The sequence below is a fragment of the Hemiscyllium ocellatum genome, unplaced genomic scaffold (genome assembly GCF_020745735.1).
Source record: "Hemiscyllium ocellatum isolate sHemOce1 unplaced genomic scaffold, sHemOce1.pat.X.cur. R1, whole genome shotgun sequence".
Lineage (NCBI taxonomy): Eukaryota > Metazoa > Chordata > Chondrichthyes > Orectolobiformes > Hemiscylliidae > Hemiscyllium > Hemiscyllium ocellatum.
Window position 1 is genome coordinate 377,600 of NW_026867603.1, and position 19,125 is coordinate 396,724.

Below are 19,125 nucleotides of genomic sequence, written 5' to 3' on the forward strand. Positions count from 1 at the left end.
GAGGAAACCGGAGCACCCGGAGGAAACCCACGCAGACACGGGGAGAACGTGCAAACTCCACACAGTCAGTCGCCTGAGTCGGGAATTGAACCCGGGTCTCAGGCGCTGTGAGGCAGCAGTGCTAACCACCGTGCCACCGTGCCGCCCACATCTGCCGATATCTGGCCGGCACGGACGGGTTGGGCCGAAGGGTCTGTTTCCGTGCTGTACATCTCTATAAAACTGGGAAGAAATCGCATACTTTCGTGTTCAAAGGCAGATTCTACTTATTAAAATTATGAAATAATACAAGAGCTAATCCACTGCTGGGGATGGCTGCCGTTACAGCACAAACTCAGTCTCTCACAATCTATTTCTTGCCCCGTCCATTACACAGGCTAGAGGGGCAGAATGGCCTCCCTTTGTTCCACGGGAATAACCGAATGGCCTCCATCCATCTCTGATTGACAGGCTGCAGCAGGAGCTGATTGGATTTCTTCCTGACCTCGTGACACAGAATCACGGTGGCTCAGTGGTTAGCACTGCTGCCTCACAGCGCCGGGGGAACCTGGGTTCGATTCCCGTCTCGGGTGACTGTCTGTGTGGGAGTTTGCACCCACAGCATCACAAAGATGTGCAGGTTAGGTGAATAGGCCGTGCTAAATCGCCCATTGCGTTCGGGGACGTGCCGGTTAGGCGCATCCATTACCTGGAGAAAGGGAGGATTGCAAATGACTGGAGTCTCAGAGTCGAGGGTGTGGCGCTGGAAAAGCACAGCAGGGTCAGGTAGCGTCCGAGGAGCAGGAGAATCGACATTTCGGGCAGAAGTCCTTCATCAGGAATAAGGCTTGGGGGTTGGGATTGGGGGTTGAGGGGAGGTAGCTGGGAAAACGATAAGTGGGAGAAGGTGACAGGTCAGATGGAGCAGCGCTGAACGGGTCCGGAGGGTAATAGCGAGTTGGAGCCTTCGGACTGGGAGGGGGAATGAGGAAACTGTTGAAATTCACATTTATCCCTTGAGGCTGTAGGGGCCCAAGGCAGAATATGAGGTGTTTCTCCTCTAGGCATCGGTTTGGTGTGGGTAAACGTAGAGTAAAAGGGTAGGGGAATGACTCTGGGTGGGTTACTCTTCACAGGGTCGGTGACGACTCGTTGGGCCGAATGGCCTGTGACCACACTGTCGGGATTCTATGAAGATGGGGCTGAATGGCCTCCAACTGGTGATGGCCGCCATAGTGGGAAAGAGACGGAATAGCAGGAAATTCCAAGAGCAATTAGAGATGTGATCATGGAGGAATTCCATTATTTTGCAATAGGATAGGTAATGACAGAAGGAAAATAACTCTGCAAATGAGTCATTTTGGCAAGAGGAACATAGATAGAAGTAAAACTAAAGTCATCATAATCCTCATTGCTATTGAGATTGGTCGTTAACCTGATGGACATACCCTACGAAGAGACAGGCATAGCTGGGGCCCATGTGGGTGTCCATGGCAACTCCTTTGGTTTGGAGGGAGCGGGAGGATTGGAAAGAGACGTTGTTCAGGGTGAGGACCAGTTCAGTCAGTCGAAGGAGGGCGTCAGTGGAAGGGTACACAGCGGGAAAGGAAGAAGCGGAGGGCTTTGAGTCCTCCGTGATGGGGGATGGAGGATGTTCCAGGGAACCAGGAAATTCGACGTTGATGGCATCAGCCCTTTTTATTCCAGAAGAGGGGCTGATGCCCGAAACGTCGAATCTCCTGTTCCCCGGAAGCTGCCTGACCTGCTGCGCTTTTCCGGCAACACAGTTTCAGCTCAAGCTAGCCATCCAGCCAACTGAGCTAACCAACCCCCTGAAGAATATAACTAAAAAGATAAAATTCTAAAGTAGTTGTAAGGGAAGGGAAACTTGGGTAGATAGCTACATAAGTTATTGATGGTGGTAGGACAGTGTGGCAGAGGACATCACGTTTTCGAAAGTCAAATTGCACGCGTTTTTTTATAGAACATATAGAACATAGAACAATACAGCACAGAACAGGCCCTTCGGCCCACGATGTTGTGCCGAACATCTATCCTAGATTAAGCACCCATCCATGTACCTATCCAATTGCCGCTTAAAGGTCGTCAATGATTCTGACTCTACCACTGCCACGGGCAACGCATTCCATGCCCCCACCACTCTCTGGGTAAAGAACCCACCCCTGACATCTCCCCTATACCTTCCACCCTTCACCTTAAATTTATGTCCCCTTGTAACACTCTGTTGTACCCGGGGAAAAAGTCTCTGACTGTCTACTCTAGCTATTCCTCTGATCATCTTATAAACCTCTATCAAGTCACCCCTCACCCTTCGCCGTTCCAATGAGAAAAGGCCGAGAACTCTCAACCTGTCCTCGTACGACCTATTCTCCATTCCAGGCAACATCCTGGTAAATCTCCTCTGCACCCTCTCCAGAGCTTCCACATCTTTCCTAAAGTGAGGCGACCAGAACTGCACACAGTCCTCCAAATGTGGCCTAACCAAAGTCCTGTACAGCTGCAACATCACTTCACAACTCTTGAATTCAATCCCTCTGCTAATGAACGCTAATACACCATAGGCCTTCTTACAAGCTCTGTCCACCTGAGTGGCAACTTTCAAAGAGCTATGATGTAGGTATATCCATAGTGTTGGCCCTTTATTCCTGATTTTGCCCGAAACGTCGATTTCGCTGCTCGTCGGATGCTGCCTGAACTCTTCCAGCCCCACTCTAATCCAGAATCTGGTTTCCGGAATTTGCCGGCGTTGTTTTTGACCACGATATCCATAACGTCGTCGGGGAGGGGGTTCCAGGGACTCGAAAGTATTTTAGGGAAATGGTTCCGGGGATGAAGAATTTCTGTGGTAGAGTCAGATTGGAGAATTTAAGATTGCTTTCTTTGGGTAAAAGGAAACTGAGACCCTTCATCAGACTATCCAAATCCTCAAAGGTCTGGATAGAGGGAAAGGATTCTCGTTCAGGAAAAGATTAAGAATGCGAGGTCACAGACGGAAAATAAACTTGATTAAAGAACCAAAACCTATGACAAGAAACGTTTTCGCTACGAATGATTAAGATGTAGAATGTAATGTCCTAGCCTGTGGTGAAGACAAGTTTAGCCAAGATTTTCAAAATTCATAAATTTCTAAATTCACCCTTCACTTGTCTTTGCAAAGGACGTGCCAGAAATTATGGGGAGGGAGGAACTGAACCAAATCAGTCTTAGTAGAGAAACGGTCTTGGAGAAATTGATGGGATTAAAGGCTGATAAGGTCTTCAGGGCCGAATAATGTATGTCCAAGAGTCATAGAGATGTCCAGCACGGAAACAGACCCCTCCATGCCGACCAGATATCCCAACCCAATCTAGTCCCACCTGCCAGCACCCATCCCATATCCCTCTAAACCCTTCCTATTCATATACCCATCCAAATGCCTCTTAAATGTTGTCATTGTACCAGCCTCCACCACATCCTCTGGCAGCTCATTCCATTCACCCTCTGTGTGAAAACGTTGCCCCTTGGGTCTCTTTTATATCTTTCCCCTCTCACTCTAAACCCATGCCCTCTAGTTCTGTACTCCCCCACCCCAGGGAAAAGACCTTGTCCATTTACCCGATGTACTGGTGGATCTGGCCTGGAAATTGTGCATGCATTGGCTGTCTTCCAGGGTTGCTGCAGGTTGGAGGGTAGCTATTGCAAACCCTTGTTTAAAAGGAGAGAGAGAGATAGAAAGACAACGACAAATTCCAGTCCGGTGAGTCTGAAGTTAGAATTGGGGAAGATGTTAGAGTCTACTGTCAAGGAGGTGAGAGCAGAGCACTTTGGAAAAATGGCAGAAATAAACACAATCAGCGTGGATTTACACCAGGAAAGCTGAAAATATGTTGCTGGAAAAGCGCAGCAGGTCAGGCAGCAGCCGAAGAGCAGGAGAATCGACGTTTCGGGCATGAGCCCTTCTTCAGGAATGAGGAGAGTGTAACCAAGCAGGCTAAGGTAAAAGATAGGGAGGAGGGACTTGGGGGAGGTCGATTCTCCTGCTCCTTGGATGCTGCCTGACCTGCTGCGCTTTTCCAGCAACACATTTTCAGCTCCGATCTCCAGCATCTGCAGTCCTCCCTTTCTCCTAGAAGGTTTGACAAATCTACTGGAATTCGTTGAGGATGTATCGCATAAAGTTGATCAGGACAGCCAGTCATTGTGGTCTATTTGGACTTTCTAAAGGTTTTCACCGAGATTAATGTGCCAACTTAAAGAGCGCACGAGATGGGGCGAGTGGATTGAGATGGATAGAAAACTTAACAGATAGGAAGCAAAGAGTAGGAATAAATGAGTCTTTTTCTGAATGCCAGGCAGTGATTCGTGGTGTATGACAGGGATTGGTATTAGGACCCCAGCTATTCACAATATATGTTGATGATGTAGGAGAAAGTAAAGACGACAGATGCTGGAGATCAGATAGTTTCGATTTAGATTACTTACAGTGTGGAAACAGGCCCTTCGGCCCAACAAGTCCACACCGACCCGCCGAAGCGCAACCCACCCATACCTCTACACCTAACACTACGGGCAATTTAGCATGGCCAATTCACCAAACCTGCACATCTTTGGACTGTGGGAGGAAAACCGGAGCACCCGGAGGAAACCCACGCAGACACGGGGAGAATGTGCAAACTCCACACAGTCAGTCACCCTGAGGTGGGAATCGAACCCGGGTCTCTGGCGCTGTGAGGCAGCAGTGCTAACCACCGTGCCACCGTGCCCGTCCAGAGTCGAGAGTGTGGCGCTGGAAAAGCACTGCGGGTCAGGCAGCATCCGAGGAGCAGGAGAATCGACGTTTCGGGCATGAGCCCTTCTTCAGGAAAGGCTTCGTCAGGAAATTCTGAAGAAGGGCTCATGCCCGAAACGTCGATTCTCCTGCTCCTCGGATGCTGCCTGACCCGCAGCGCTTTTCCAGCGCCACGCTCTCGTCTTAGACAAAGTAACTGAATGTAACTGATGGCACAAAGCTGGGTGGAAGGGTGAGCTGTGAGGTGAATGCAGAGATGTTCCAGTGTTATTTGGACAACACCCCACCATCGCTCTCTGTTCCCTGCCATTGTATCCAATGGCTAGCTGAGGGAACGTGACAAGCTTCATAGCGATAAACAGCTCCTCACCCCAGATGGGATGCAGTCGAGACTTCCTGAGAGAGCAAACTGTAAAGCTAACGCTCCTTCGAAATGGAAGTGATGCCCGGAGATTGGGAGGATTGCAGGACGCAGGCAACTATAGGCTAATTAGCCTGACTGCAGTAATGTCTAAATATAAAAATCAGTAGCAAAATTAATCAGCACCTAGAAAACATGGGAAACTAGTACAGATTTGCTCATTGATCACATTGAAATAATTAGACTGTGTTTTTGATGCAGTAACATTAAGAACTCATGGTATAGTACGTTTGATGTTGCAAAGATGAATTTTCAAATTACTGTATACAAAAACCTTACTCACAAAACAAAACCTCCGGGGATTTAATGTCTTAAGATGCCATTGGCGCAAGGCTTTGAAAAAAACGTTTTCTGTGGTAAATGGGCTGAAAATGTGTTGCTGGAAAAGCGCAGCAGGTCAGGCAGCATCCGAGGAGCAGGAGAAGGGCTCATGCCCGAAACGTCGATTCTCCTGCTCCTTGGATGCTGCCTGACCTGCTGCGCTTTTCCAGCAACACGTTTTCAGCTCTGACCTCCAGCCTCTGCAGTCCTCCCTTTCTCCTCTGTGGTAAATAGGTACTAGTGAATAAATTGGTGTAGTGGGGGAGTGCAGGGGGGAGATGGTGCAAGGGGGAGTGTGTCATACTGTTTCCAGTGGACTATGCTATGACAACTCCACTTCTTTCCTCACTCCTTTCCCCTCTGCACTTGGTATACAGAGCAGAATACAGAAATGTTCACAAGCCCAGCACAGGAAAGTTAAACAGTTGATCCTCAAACCCTAAAGAGGGCACAGGAGTGGTGAGGTCTTGGAGATACGTACGCAACCCTTTGAGTTGACGATGCTGCTAAAAAGGATTCCTCGGCTTTCTGTGTAGAGGCACAGAGTACAAGGTTGGGTGAAACTTGTCAAAACACTGCATGGCAGTGCTGTGGCCAATTCTGGGCATGATCTTGAAGACACTGACCCAGGGTGGGGGGGCTTCAGTGATTTGAGTCAGCAGAGAAGGTGTGTCTATACTCCTCATTGCAATCAGCTCGCGACCTCTGACTTAGAATGGTAGAGGACTCCTGGGTCTGTCCCTCTCTGTGCCTGCCATTTTGATACCAAGGAAGGAACGCAAGCAGCTTTGAAGTGATAACGAAGGGTTATTTGACTTGATACATTAACTCTGTCTTCTCTCAACCGACGCTGCCCGGTCTGCTGAGTTCCTCCAGATTGCTTGGGAACACGAGCAGCCTGGCCTGAAATGTGGCCCAGTCGATCATCGGTGCTCATTATCAAGACCCCCTTCTCATTTGCCACCGCGATGTCAGGGGACGGGTAAGACACCCTTTCAGCACATTGTCAAGAGGGTGGGCGCTGGAAAAGCACAGCAGCTCAGGCAGCGTCCGAGGGGCAGGAGCAGCTGCCTGACCCCGCTGTGCACCACCCTCTCGACTCTGACCTCCAGCATCGGCAGCCCCTCACTTTCTCCTTCAGCTCTGGTCGTCAAACGTCGATCTGTTCCAAGCCCACTGTCAGCATTTGACTCAAACCCTTGCCCGCTATGGCATTTAAAACTGGCATCCAAATGGTGTGTAAATACCTTGAGGGTTCCTGCCTGTAGCAGCTTTTCAGGCAGAGTGCCACATATCCATAACCCTCTGTGTGAAAAAAAAACATTTTTCTCAAATCGCTTAGAGCCATACAGATGTACAGCACAGACACAGACCCTTCGGTCCATGCTGACCTGATATCCTAAATTAATCTCGTCCCATTTGCCAGTATTTCGCCCATATTCACGCTAAACCCTTCCTGTTCACATACACATCTGACTGCCTTTCAAAGGTTGTACCAACCTCCACCACAGTGGCACAGTGAGTTAGCACTGCTGCCTCACAGCGCCAGAGACCCGGGTTCAATTCCCACCTCAGGCAACCGTCTGTGTGGAGTTTACATATTCTCCCCGGGTTTGCTCCGGTTTCCTCCCACAATCCAAAAATAATTGTCCCCGTAGTGCCCAGGGATGTGCAGGTTAGGGTGGGATTGGCCGTGCTAAATTGTCCCCGTAGTGCCCAGGGATGTGCAGGTTAGGGTGGGATTGGCCGTGCTAAATTGTCCCCGTAGTGCCCAGGGATGTGCAGGTTCGGGTGGATTGGCCGTGCTAAATTGTCCCCGTAGTGCCCAGGGATGTGCAGGTTAGGGTGGGATCGGCCGTGCTAAATTGTCCCCGTAGTGCCCAGGGATGTGCAGGTTCGGGTGGGATCGGCCGTGCTAAATTGTCCCCGTAGTGCCCAGGGATGTGCAGGTTAGGGTGGATTGGCCGTGATAAATTGTCCCCGTAGTGCCCAGGGATGTGCAGGTTAGGGTGGATCAGCCGTGCTAAATTAGCCCCGTAGTGCCCAGGGATGTACAGGTTAGGGTGGATTGGCCGTGCTAAATTGTCCCCGTAGTGACCACGGATATGCAGGTTAGGGTGGATTGGCCAGGCTAAATTGCCCATAGTGTTAGGTGTAGGGGAATGGGTCTGGGTGGGTTGCTCTTCAGAGGGTCGGTGTGGACTTGTTGGGCTGAAGGGCCTGTTTCCATACACGCATCGCCCTCTGCGTGAATAAGTTGTCACCTCTAAATCTTTCCCCTCTCATCCAAGCCCCTTGCTTAAAACCGTGCCCCCCGGTTGATGACCCCTATACTAAGAGGAAAGGTCTCTCCCTATTTATCCTGTCCATGTCTCTCAGAACTTCATGTATCTCAATCAGGTCCCTCCTCAGCGTTCTCTGCTCTAAAGATAATAACACCCAGTCTCTCTTCATGGCTAAGTCTGGCAACTGGTGATCAATTCCCCCAACAACATAGCTAAAAGGATATATCAGAAGTGGCATACAGTGACTGAGAAGGGAAAATTGGGATCTGGACGAACTATATGGATATGGAAGCTGGAATTCTCAGTTGGTGGGTGTGCAATTGTCTGACACAGGGCTGAAATTGAAAGTTAAATGTTCCTTTTTCTCTCCCCTTTTCCAGGTAAAGCCTTTGGCTGCGTGGGTGGCTACATCGCCAGCACAGCCTCCCTCATCGATACCATCCGCTCCTACGCGGCCGGTTTCATTTTCACCACGGCGCTGCCTCCGATGGTGCTAGCGGGCGCCTTGGAGTCTGTGCGGGTCTTAAAGAGTGAGGAAGGCCGGGCGTTGCGTCGCTCCCACCAGCACAATGTCAAGTACATGCGCCAGTTGCTGATGAACGCGGGGCTGCCGGTCATCAACTGTCCCAGCCACATTATCCCCATCCGGGTAAGTGATCAGGACCTTGGACAGCCCCCACCTCATCACTGATGCTGGGCACAACACCAGGTTATAGTCCAACAGGTTTAATTGGAAGCACTAGCTTTCGGAGTGCTGCCCCTTCACCAGGAAGCTAGTGTTTCCAATTAAACCCGTTGGACTATAACCTGGCGTTGTGTGATTCTTTTTAACTTTGTACACAACGGAACGAGGACATGCCGTAACCCAAAGGATAGCCACACTCCCAGACATCAGGAGCATTCCCGAACTGACAGTCAGACTGCTGCGACCACTAGGACTCATAACAGCACACAAACCAACAGCCACTCTCAGACAACAACTCACCAGAACGATACCCAGCATGAGCAAAACCAACGTAGTGTACAAAATCCCATGCAAGGACTGCACAAAACACTACATAGGACAAACAGGAAGACAGCTAACAACCCGCATCCACGAACACCAACTAGCCACGAAACGACACGACCAGCTATCCTTAGTAGCCACACAAATGCAGGTGACAAGCAACATGAGTTCGACTGGGACAACACTAGTATTATAGCTGAAAATGTGTTGCTGGTTAAAGCACAGCAGGTTAGGCAGCATCCAAGGAATAGGAAATTCGATGTTTCGGGCATAAGCCCTTCATCAGGAATGATTCCTGATGAAGGGCTTATGCCCGAAATGTCGAATTTCCTATTCCTTGGATGCTGCCTAACCTGCTGTGCTTTAACCAGCAACACATTTTCAGCTGTGATCTCCAGCATCTGCAGACCTCATTTTTTACCCACTAGTATTATAGGACAAGCCAAACAGAGAACAGCCAGGGAATTCCTAGAGGCATGGCACTCACCCACTGATTCAATCAGCAAACTCATCGACCTGGACCCTATATACCGGCCACTGCAGCGGATAGCAACTGACAACCAGAAGCGGCAGAGACAAACCACTATAAATGCCAGAGGAAACATCACAGAAGCGCTTCACAGGAGGCTCCCAAGCACTGAGGATGTCACCCAGACAGGGGACGAAACGTCTGCAACACAAACTCCCAGCTCGGCGAACAGAACCACAACAACGAGCACCCGAGCTACAAATCTTTTCCCAAACTTTATTACTTCCTATATTAATATCAGCATCATGGTTAGGCTGCACATGGAGTACAGCGCCAATCTGGCAGGATTGTGGCAGGAGAATCCCTGTGGCAGGAGAATCCCAGGCCAAAAAAAAATACAGGAAGGATTTGACATGGAAGGACTGTTCAACCTCCTAAATGAAATGTCTCAGAACGTTAAGAGGAAAATTGCACAGAATGAGTTAGAGCGAGAACAATATTCCCAGATGGCAGCGAGGAGGAAACGGTCAGGGGGCAACAACAACAAAAAAAATCGATTTCAGGCAACCGAAAAGATGGTCAGGAATTGTGGGTAATGGCTGGGTCATATTTTGGAAGGATAAGGTCAGAGAGCGGGATAGCTAACCAGGTTTAAATGTCTGCTCCTTCTCCCTCCCGTCCCACTGAAGGTGTGCGATGCTGAGAAGAACTCCGAGATCTGCAACATCATGATGCATCAGCACGATATCTACCTGCAGGCTATTAACTACCCGACCGTCCCCCGTGGAGAGGAGCTCCTGCGACTTGCTCCGTCCCCGCGTCACGAACCTGAGATGATGGACCGGTTTGTGGGTGAGTAGCGGTGGAACTGAGGTGAGCCGGGGAGCCCCAGCGACACGCCGTGGTGTCTGACAGGGTGCTGGTTTCAGAGGGGTGGTCAGTGGGTGGCACGCAAGTTGGCGGTCGTGAGCCCTGGTCGGGAATTGTCTTTGGGATCTTCTGTTCCTGTCCACTTTCCACTAGCGTTGCTGGTTAACATTGGTTCGCAGTTCTTGGCCGCGTATTGACGCATGTATAGGAATAGCCAGAATGGGTATTGAGGGAGCATTCCCTCACACCCAGGGTGTTACAAATATGGGCGGCACGGTGGTTAGCCCTGCTGCCTCACAGCGCCAGAGACCTGGGTTCGATTCCCGCCTCAGGCGACTGACTGTGTGTGGAGTTTGCACGTTCTCCCCGTGTCTGCGTGGGTTTCCTCCCACAGTCACAAAGATGTGCAGGTCAGGTGCTAAAATTGTCTGTTTTTTTAGGTAAAGGAGTAAATGTAGGGGTATGGGTGGGTTGCGCTTCGGTGGGTCAGTGTGGACTTGTTGGGCCGAAGGGCCTGTTTCCACACTGTAAGTAATCTAATCTTTTTTTAAAAAAGCCAGTATGAGATGTTTGACAGTCCTCCGTCAACACGACTCTGTAACGTTGCGTCATCTGTCAAAATGAAAAGGGTGATATACTGATTGACATTACCAGTAGCAAAATCAGCTTGTAATCTATTGCTGATACTTCAGGGTACACCGACAGGAGTCTGAGGTGTTTGGAGAACGAGGGGGGCCGGCCTGTTTGTTAACGAAACATGAAAGATACCGCAATGCTGGAATAAAAGCAGACAGCTTCCCAGGGCTAAACATTCTTCTCTCAACCAACGTCACCAGGGTAAAAATGAAGATATGTTAGTTGATTGTCAGATCCTCTTTGTAAACCATCGCTGGACATACATGGATTGCCAACGATGGCAGTCACTGTGTTGCAAAAGTGTTGAATTCACGACAAAACGCTTTGGCAAGTCCAAAGACTGTGGACAGAGCTGCAGAAATGCAAGTTCTTATTTTTTTTTGATTATATTAGATTCCCCTTACAGTGTGGGAAAACAGCCCCTTTGGTCCTCCAAAGAGTAGCCCACCCAGACTCATTTCCCTCTGACTAACGCACCTAACACTGCGGGCAATTTAGCATGAGCTGAAGACATGTGTTGCTGGAAAAGCGCAGCAGGTCAGGCAGCATCCAAGGAGCAGGAGAATCGACGTTCCGGGCACGCGCCCTTCTTCAGGAATGAGGAAGGTGTGCCAAGCAGGCTAAGATAAAAGGTAGGGAGCAGGGACTTGGGGGAGGGGCGTTGGGAATGCGGTAGGTGGAAGGAGGTCCAGGTGAGGGTGATAGGCCGGAGAGGGTGTGGGGGCCGGAGAGGTCAGGAAGAAGATTACAGGTCAAGAAGGCGGTGCTGAGTCCGAGGGTTGGGACTGAGATAAGGTGGGGGGAGGGGAAATGAGGAAGCTGGAGAAATCTGAGTTCATCCCTTGTGGTTGGAGGGTGCCCAGGCGGAAGATGAGGCGCTCTTCCTCCAACCGTATTGATATGATCTGGCGATGGAGGAGTCCAAGGACCTGCATGTCCTTGGTGGAGTGGGAGGGAGAGTTGAAGTGTTGAGCCACTGGGTGGTTGGGTTGGTTGGGTTGGTTGGTCCAGGTGTCCCAGAGGTGTTCTCTGAAATGTTCCACAAGTAGGCGGCCTGTCTCCCCAATACAGAGGAGGCCACATCGGGTGCAGCGGATGCAGTAACTGATGTGTGTGGAGGTGCAGGTGAATTTGTGACGGATATGGAAGGATCCCTTGGGTCCTTGGAGGGAAGTGAGGGGGGAGGTGTGGGCGCACGTTTTGCATTTCTTGCAGGGGAAGGTGTCGGGAGTGGAGGTTGGGTTGGTGGACGGGTATGGACCTGATGAGGGAGTCACGAAGGGAGTGGTCTTTGCGGAAAGCTGATAGGGGAGGGGAGGGAAATATATCCCTGGTGGTGGGGTCTGTTTGGAGGTGGCGGAAATGACGAAGGATGATACGACGTATATGGAGGTTGGTGGGGTGGTAGGTGAGGACCAGTGGGGTTCTGTCCTGGTGGCGGTTGGAGGGGCGGGGCTCAAGGGCGGAGGAGCAGGAAGTGGAGGAGATGCGGTGGAGAACATGCAAATACATAGACAGTCGCCCAAGACTAGAATTGAAGCTGGGCCCCTGGTGCTGCGAGGCAGTAGTGCTAACCATCGTACCATCCCAATATTTATTTGAAATATTCCTCCATTTCCTTAAATCTATCCTGGATTCCATCAATGCTGCCATTCCTGGTCAGTCATTGTACATTAAAGCAATCATCAAATAATGTTACCACAACCTTTGCCCTCATTCTCTGTGTGACCCAACTGAAGAATGAAGCCCTCCAGTTAATGACTCGCAACTAGTGGAAAAAGTCCGTCCTCAAATACTAACGGAAAAGTCCCTCTTAATTTTGAGTCCCTCGATCAGATCCTCTTGTAACGTTTACTGATTTCACGGATGAAAAGGATCATTCGGCCTCGGGATATATGATGAATTGGCTGAGGCATTGAATAGATATTTTGGGTTGATCTTCCCAGCGGAGGACATGAGTAACACGCCAGCAATTGACAAAGGGTAGGTGAGGACCTGGAAACAACTATTATCACGGAAGAGGGAATGTTGGGCAAGCTAATGGAGCTAAGGATAGACAAGTCTCCTGGTCCTGACGGAATGCATTCCCAGGGGACTGAAAGAGATGGATGGAGAAATGGCAAGTGCACTTGCTGTAATTTTCCAAAACTCGCTGGAGCAGTCCCAGCAGGTTGGAAAACAGCAAATGTGTTGAAAAATGGCAGTAGGCAAAAGGTGGGGAATTATACACCACTTCTGTAGTGGGGAAGATGCTTGAGTCTGTTATCGAGGAAGGAATAGCAAGGCATTTAGCTGGAAGTTGGGCAGACGCAGCATGGGTTCACTCAGGTCATGTTTAACTCATCCGTTGGAATTTTAGGGAGACATTAGGAACACAGTGGCAATGGGGACCCAGTAGATGGGGTGTACCTAGATCTCCAAAAGGCCTTTGGTAAGGTGCTGCAAAAGAGACTGCTGCATGAGATAAGGATGCATGGCATTATAGGGTAAAAGATTGGCATGGATAGAGGATTGGTTGACCAACAGGAAGCAAAGGGTGGGGATAAATTCTGGTGCCATTCTGATGTGCCTCGGGGATCAGCGTTGGGACCGCAATGATTCACAGTTTACACCGAGGATTTGGAGTTAGGGACCATCAAATGACTCGAAGGTGAGTGGCCGAGGAAAGCGTGCAGAGAACCGTGAAGCTTTTGCAGAGGAACGTAGATACTTTCAGGGAGTGGGCGAAAGGTCTGGGAGGATGGAAGACAACGTTACTAAACGTGAAGTCATCCATTTTGGTGGGACCATTACTTGAATGGTAAGAAACTGGCACATTGCTGCCGGGCAGAGGGACCTGGGTGTCCCTGTGCAAGAATCGCAGGTATAACATTTAGAGTTTTGTCCTTCATTGCTAAAAGGATTGAGTTTAAAAGCAGGGAGGTTATGCTGCAGCTGTACAGGGGAGGCCACATCTGGAGTACTGCGTGCAATGTTGGACTCCTAACTTGAGAAGGATTAGATTACTTACAGTGTGGAAACAGGCCCTTCGGCCCAACAAGTCCACACCGACCCGCCGAAGCGCAACCCACCCATACCCCTTACCTAACACTACGGGCAATTTAGCACGGCCAATTCACCTGACCCGCACATCTTTGGGCTGTGGGAGGAAACCGGAGCACCCGGAGGAAACCCACGCAGACACGGGGAGAACGTGCAAACTCCACACAGTCAGTCAGTCGCCTGAGGCGGGAATCGAACCCGGGTCTCAGGCGCTGTGAGGCAGCAGTGCTAACCGCCGTGCCACCCACTGTGTTGCGAATGCCCTGCCCAGTGAAGTAGTTGAGGCTGCCTCAGTAAATGTTTTCAAAACTAAGATAGACACGTTTTTGTGAACAATAAAGGGAATGGAGGTTGGGCTGAGAGGTCGGTGGTAAGTGGAGCCAGAGTCACGGAAAAGTCAGCCATGATCTCATTGAATGGCGGAGCAGCAGCTGGAAGGGCCGAATAGCCTACTCCCGCTCCCAGCTCTTACGCTCTTATTAATAGTAGTGCCAGTTCCTCTTGCCATTCCTCATGAAATACGCTTTTGTTTTCCAGACTGCCTGGTTGACGTGTGGAAGGAGATGGGGCTTCCCATCCTGTCGGTGACCTCACCAACCTGCAGCTACTGCCAACGGCCCCTGCATTTCGAGCTGATGAGCGAATGGGAGCGTTCTTACTTCGGCAAGATGGAGGGGCAGTACGTCACCGCATGCGCCTGAGATGACAGCTCAGGGAGTTCAACTCAGGGACCCACCCTGACACAATGACATGACAAGGATAGGATGAGTAACTATCGACACACCTCAATGACATACTCATAAACCCCTCACTCATAACATTGTCTTGCAAACCTTCGATTTTCTCTGTAACACCCTGATATATCCCACACCCCTCACTGTAACACACTGATATACCCCACACCCCTCACTGTAACACACTGATATACCCCACACCCCTCACTGTAACACCCTGATATCCCCCACACCCCTCACTGTAACACACTGATATATCCCACACCCCTCACTGTAACACACTGATATACCCCACACCCCTCACTGTAACACACTGATATACCCCACACCCCTCACTGTAACACCCTGATATATCCCACACCCCTCACTGTAACACACTGATATACCCCACACCCCTCACTGTAACACACTGATATACCCCACACCCCTCACTGTAACACCCTGATATCCCCCACACCCCTCACTGTAACACACTGATATATCCCACACCCCTCACTGTAACACACTGATATACCCCACACCCCTCACTGTAACACACTGATATACCCCACACCCCTCACTGTAACACACTGATATACCCCGCACCCCTCACTGTAACACACTGATATACTCCACACCCCTCACTGTAACACACTGATATACCCCACACCCCTCACTGTAACACAGTGATATATCCCACACCCCTCACTGTCACAACCTGATATACCCCACACCCCTTACTGTCACACACTGATATACACCACACCCCTCACTGTAACACGCTGATATACCCCACACCCCTCACTGTCACACACTGATATACCCCACACCCCTCACTGTAACATACTGATATAACCCACACCCCTCACTGTAACACACTGATATACCCCACACCCCTCACTGTCACACACTGATATACCCCACACCCCTCACTGTAACATACTGATATAACCCACACCCCTCACTGTAACACACTGATATACCCCACACCCCTCACTGTAACACCCTGATATACCCCACACCCCTCACTGTAACACGCTGATATACCCCACACCCCTCACTGTAACACTCTGACATTTCACATTCCCCTCTGATGTACTCTGTTCCCTTCATGGTCGCTCTCTGATATGTTCCAGCATTGTTCCGACTCAGGAGGAAGGTGTTCCCATCATGCCTGTAGCACGTCTTCAAATGAGTATCACTCCCTAGTGTCAATCTGCGTTTCTCCCATACCTTTCCACACTATTTCTATCCAAATAGAGGCCTTCACTCCTGATGAAGGTCTTCTGCCCGAAATGTTGATTCTCCTGCTCCTCGGATGCTGCCTGACCGGCTGTGCTTTTCCAGCACCGCCCTCTTCAACTCGGATGTACCCTCCAGCCCTCACATGAGCCCTCTGCAATCCCCAATCTCTTCACAAAGCTTTGCTGTAACTCCAAATCTCACTCACTGATCTACCCCTACAACAGCACGTTTATCAAGGTGAATATTTTATGCCAACGGATCATGAATTCTTTCTGCTGCTCCTCTCCGACCCTGCCAACGTGAGCACTTCTCGGCCAGGATTTCTCCAAAGTTAACTCAATCCAACCAAGTGAGTTTTGAGAAGACTTGTAGCTCAGGTGGAGGTTCGGGACGTAGGTTTGCTCATTGAGTTGGAAGGTTCGTTTTCAGACGTTTCGTCACCCGACCCGGTAACATCTTCAGTGGGCCTCCACTGCTGCCGATTCCTGCTTTCTATTCATGAGTTTGGGTTGGTGAGGTCATTTCCTGCGGCGATGTCATTTCCTGTTCTTTGTCTCAGGGGTCTAATTAGATGGGATCTCCCAGCCAAAGTGGGTGTCCTTCCTTAGCTGTATGTAAGGATACTAGTGAGGGAGGGTCATGTCGTTTTGTGGCGAGTTGGTGTTCATGTATCCTGGTGGCTAGTTTTCAGCCTGTTTGTCCAATGTTGTATTTGTTCTGGTCCTTGCACGGCATTTTGTAAATGACGTTAATTTGTCTTGTGTCTGTATTGGGTCTTCCAAGTTCATTAGCTGCTGTTTTAGTGTGTTGGTGGGCTACCGTGAGTCGTCTGGCAGTCATTTCCAAGGTGTCTTTGATGTAGGGTGGGTGGCAGGGGTTTCTGGACGTATTCTGTCTGCTTGTTTGGGTTTGTTGCTGAGAAATCGGCGGGCTGTGTTCATTGGGTACCCCTTTTTGAATACACTGTATACTCTGCTCTGCGTAGTTCCTAGAAGCATAGCGTTCCGACCGGAATTCCATCAACAAACTCACCCAGTTAGACCCCATCTACCACCCCCTTTCGAAAAAGAACAGGAAATGGCATCACCACAGGAAATGACATCGCCACCGGAAATGGCGTCGCCACCGGAAATGACATCACCGGCCCAAAAATATCAACAGAAAGCAGGAATCGTCAGCAGTGCTTCACCCGGGTGGCCCACTGAAGATGCTACCTAGTAGGGTGACGAAACGTCTGGAAATGAACCTTCCAACTCAGCGAGCGAACCTCCTTCCAGAAACCCAATCAACTCTAGCACTCAGCTTACCAAATAAACCAGGTCTTCCCAATTGCATTACATTCGCTGGAGGCTCACTGATGATGTTACCTCGCGTGGTGAGCAATCCGACCACCTGAGCTACAACCTTTCGCCCAACTCTCATACAGCGGTCGGAACTCAAAGGTGCGGCGTTCTGAAATGCTCCCACACAGAGGCTGCGAGGTCTGCTCAGTCATTCCGGAACTTTCTGCTTCTTTATGTGTACTTGCTGACTGATTAAATAATGCCCCTGCATTGATTTATCGCCTGAGGACTACACTTGGCCTCCGCTCTCCAGGCTAAAACAACACAAAATGACAAATAGATCAAGTGTCTTTGGATCATCATATAGGAACCAGGCAATCTATACAAAAACAGACTGGATTTATTTTCTCAATCAACTAAGGAGAAACGTTTCACTTGAGTAAAGCAAATTGCTGAAGTGACTCCATAATCCTCAGCACAATAAAATAATACAGTGTAATTACACACCAGCCTAAGAATAATATTAAAAGTTCATCCTCTTAATACTGAAGCTGTCCTTTTTTTCCATGGTCACCATAAGCCAGATGAACAATGTCAGAGATGAGGGGTCGACGGAAGGTAGAATACTCCACAGAAGTGCTATCCCACCAGCAAAACACATTTCAGGACAAAACGCACATCAGGGACAATGAGAGAGAGCTCCAGTCCATCCCGAACGCTGTCCCCGTCCTGGGAATGTTTGATGGGGACAATGTGCAAGGAGCGTTTACTTGCAATGCTATATCTGCCCTGGACAGAGGTCCCTCTACAGGCACATTATAGTCTCTCTGAACAACACTGGAAAAGCGCAGCAGGTCAGGCAGCATCCAAGGAGCAGGAGAATCGACGTTTCGGGCATTAGAAGGGCTTATACCCGACACGTCGATTCTCCTAGCTCCTTGGATGCTGCCTGACCTGCTGAGCTTTTCCAGCAACACATGTTTCAGCTCTGATCTCCAGCATCTGCAGTCCTCACTTTCTTTCGTCTGAATGGTACCACCAGTAGCACAAAGGGTCTGGTACAATTGCAACATTTAAAGGGCATTTGGATGGGTATATGACTAGGAGGGGGATGGGCCGGGTGCTGGCAGGTGGGGCTAGATTGGGTTGGGATACCATGTTGGGCCGAATGGCCTGTTTCCGTGCTGTACGTCTCTATGACTATGATTCTAAAACCCAGGGGCTGATTTAACCGAAATTCAAATGAGAAACGTTGGAGCTGATAGAACTCATGCTCATACCACACCAAAACACACTTTACTTACACACGGTAACTCCCTGATTCCCACAGAGTCCAGCTCCCTCAGAGTCCGGCTCCCTCAGCGTCCAGCTCCCTCAGCGTCCAGCTTCCTCAGAGCACAGCTCTCTCAGATTCCAGCTCCCTCAGTGCCCAGCTCCCTCAGACCCCAGCTCCCTCAGAGCCCAGCTCCCTCAGAGCCCAGCTCCCTCAGAGCCCAGCTCTCTCAGAGCCCAGCTCCCTCAGCGTCCAGCTCCCTCAGAGCACAGCTCCCTCAGAGTCCGGCTCCCTCAGAGTCCCGCTCCCTCAGAGCCCAGCTCCCTCAGCGTCCAGCTCCCTCAGAGCCCAGCTCCCTCAGAGTCCAGCTCCCTCAGAGTCCAGCTCCCTCAGAGCCCAGCTCCCTCAGAGTCCGGCTCCCTCAGAGTCCGGCTCCCTCAGAGTCCAGCTCCCTCAGCGTCCAGCTCCCTCTGAGTCCAGCTCCCTCAGAGCCCAGCTCCCTCAGAGCCCAGCTCCCTCTGATCCCAGCTCCCTCTGAGTCCAGCTCCCTCTGATCCCAGCTCCCTCAGAGCCCAGCTCCCTCAGAGTCCAGCTCCCTCAGAGTCCAGCTCCCTCAGAGCCCAGCTCCCTCAGAGCCCAGCTCCCTCAGCGTCCAGCTCCCTCAGAGACCAGCTCCCTCAGAGCCCAGCTCCCTCAGAGCCCAGCTCCCTCAGAGCCCAGCTCCCTCAGCGTCCAGCTCCCTCAGAGACCAGCTCCCTCAGAGTCCAGCTCCCTCAGAGCCCAGCTCCCTCAG

General features: G+C 50.4%; 1 protein-coding gene across 1 annotated transcript in view; it reads left to right on the forward strand.

Annotated features, from left to right (window-relative positions):
- The window catches only part of LOC132809102 (5-aminolevulinate synthase, erythroid-specific, mitochondrial-like), a 91,291-nt gene extending 73,689 nt beyond the window's left edge, over nucleotides 1–17,602 (forward strand). The window contains exons 9-11 of the mRNA XM_060822504.1: nucleotides 8,176–8,444; nucleotides 9,960–10,122; nucleotides 14,356–17,602. Of these exons, the coding sequence (XP_060678487.1) occupies nucleotides 8,176–8,444; nucleotides 9,960–10,122; nucleotides 14,356–14,519 (596 nt within the window). The 3' untranslated portion in view covers nucleotides 14,520–17,602. The remainder of the gene's footprint in view (nucleotides 1–8,175; nucleotides 8,445–9,959; nucleotides 10,123–14,355) is intronic.
- The last annotated feature ends 1,523 nt before the right edge of the window (nucleotides 17,603–19,125 follow it).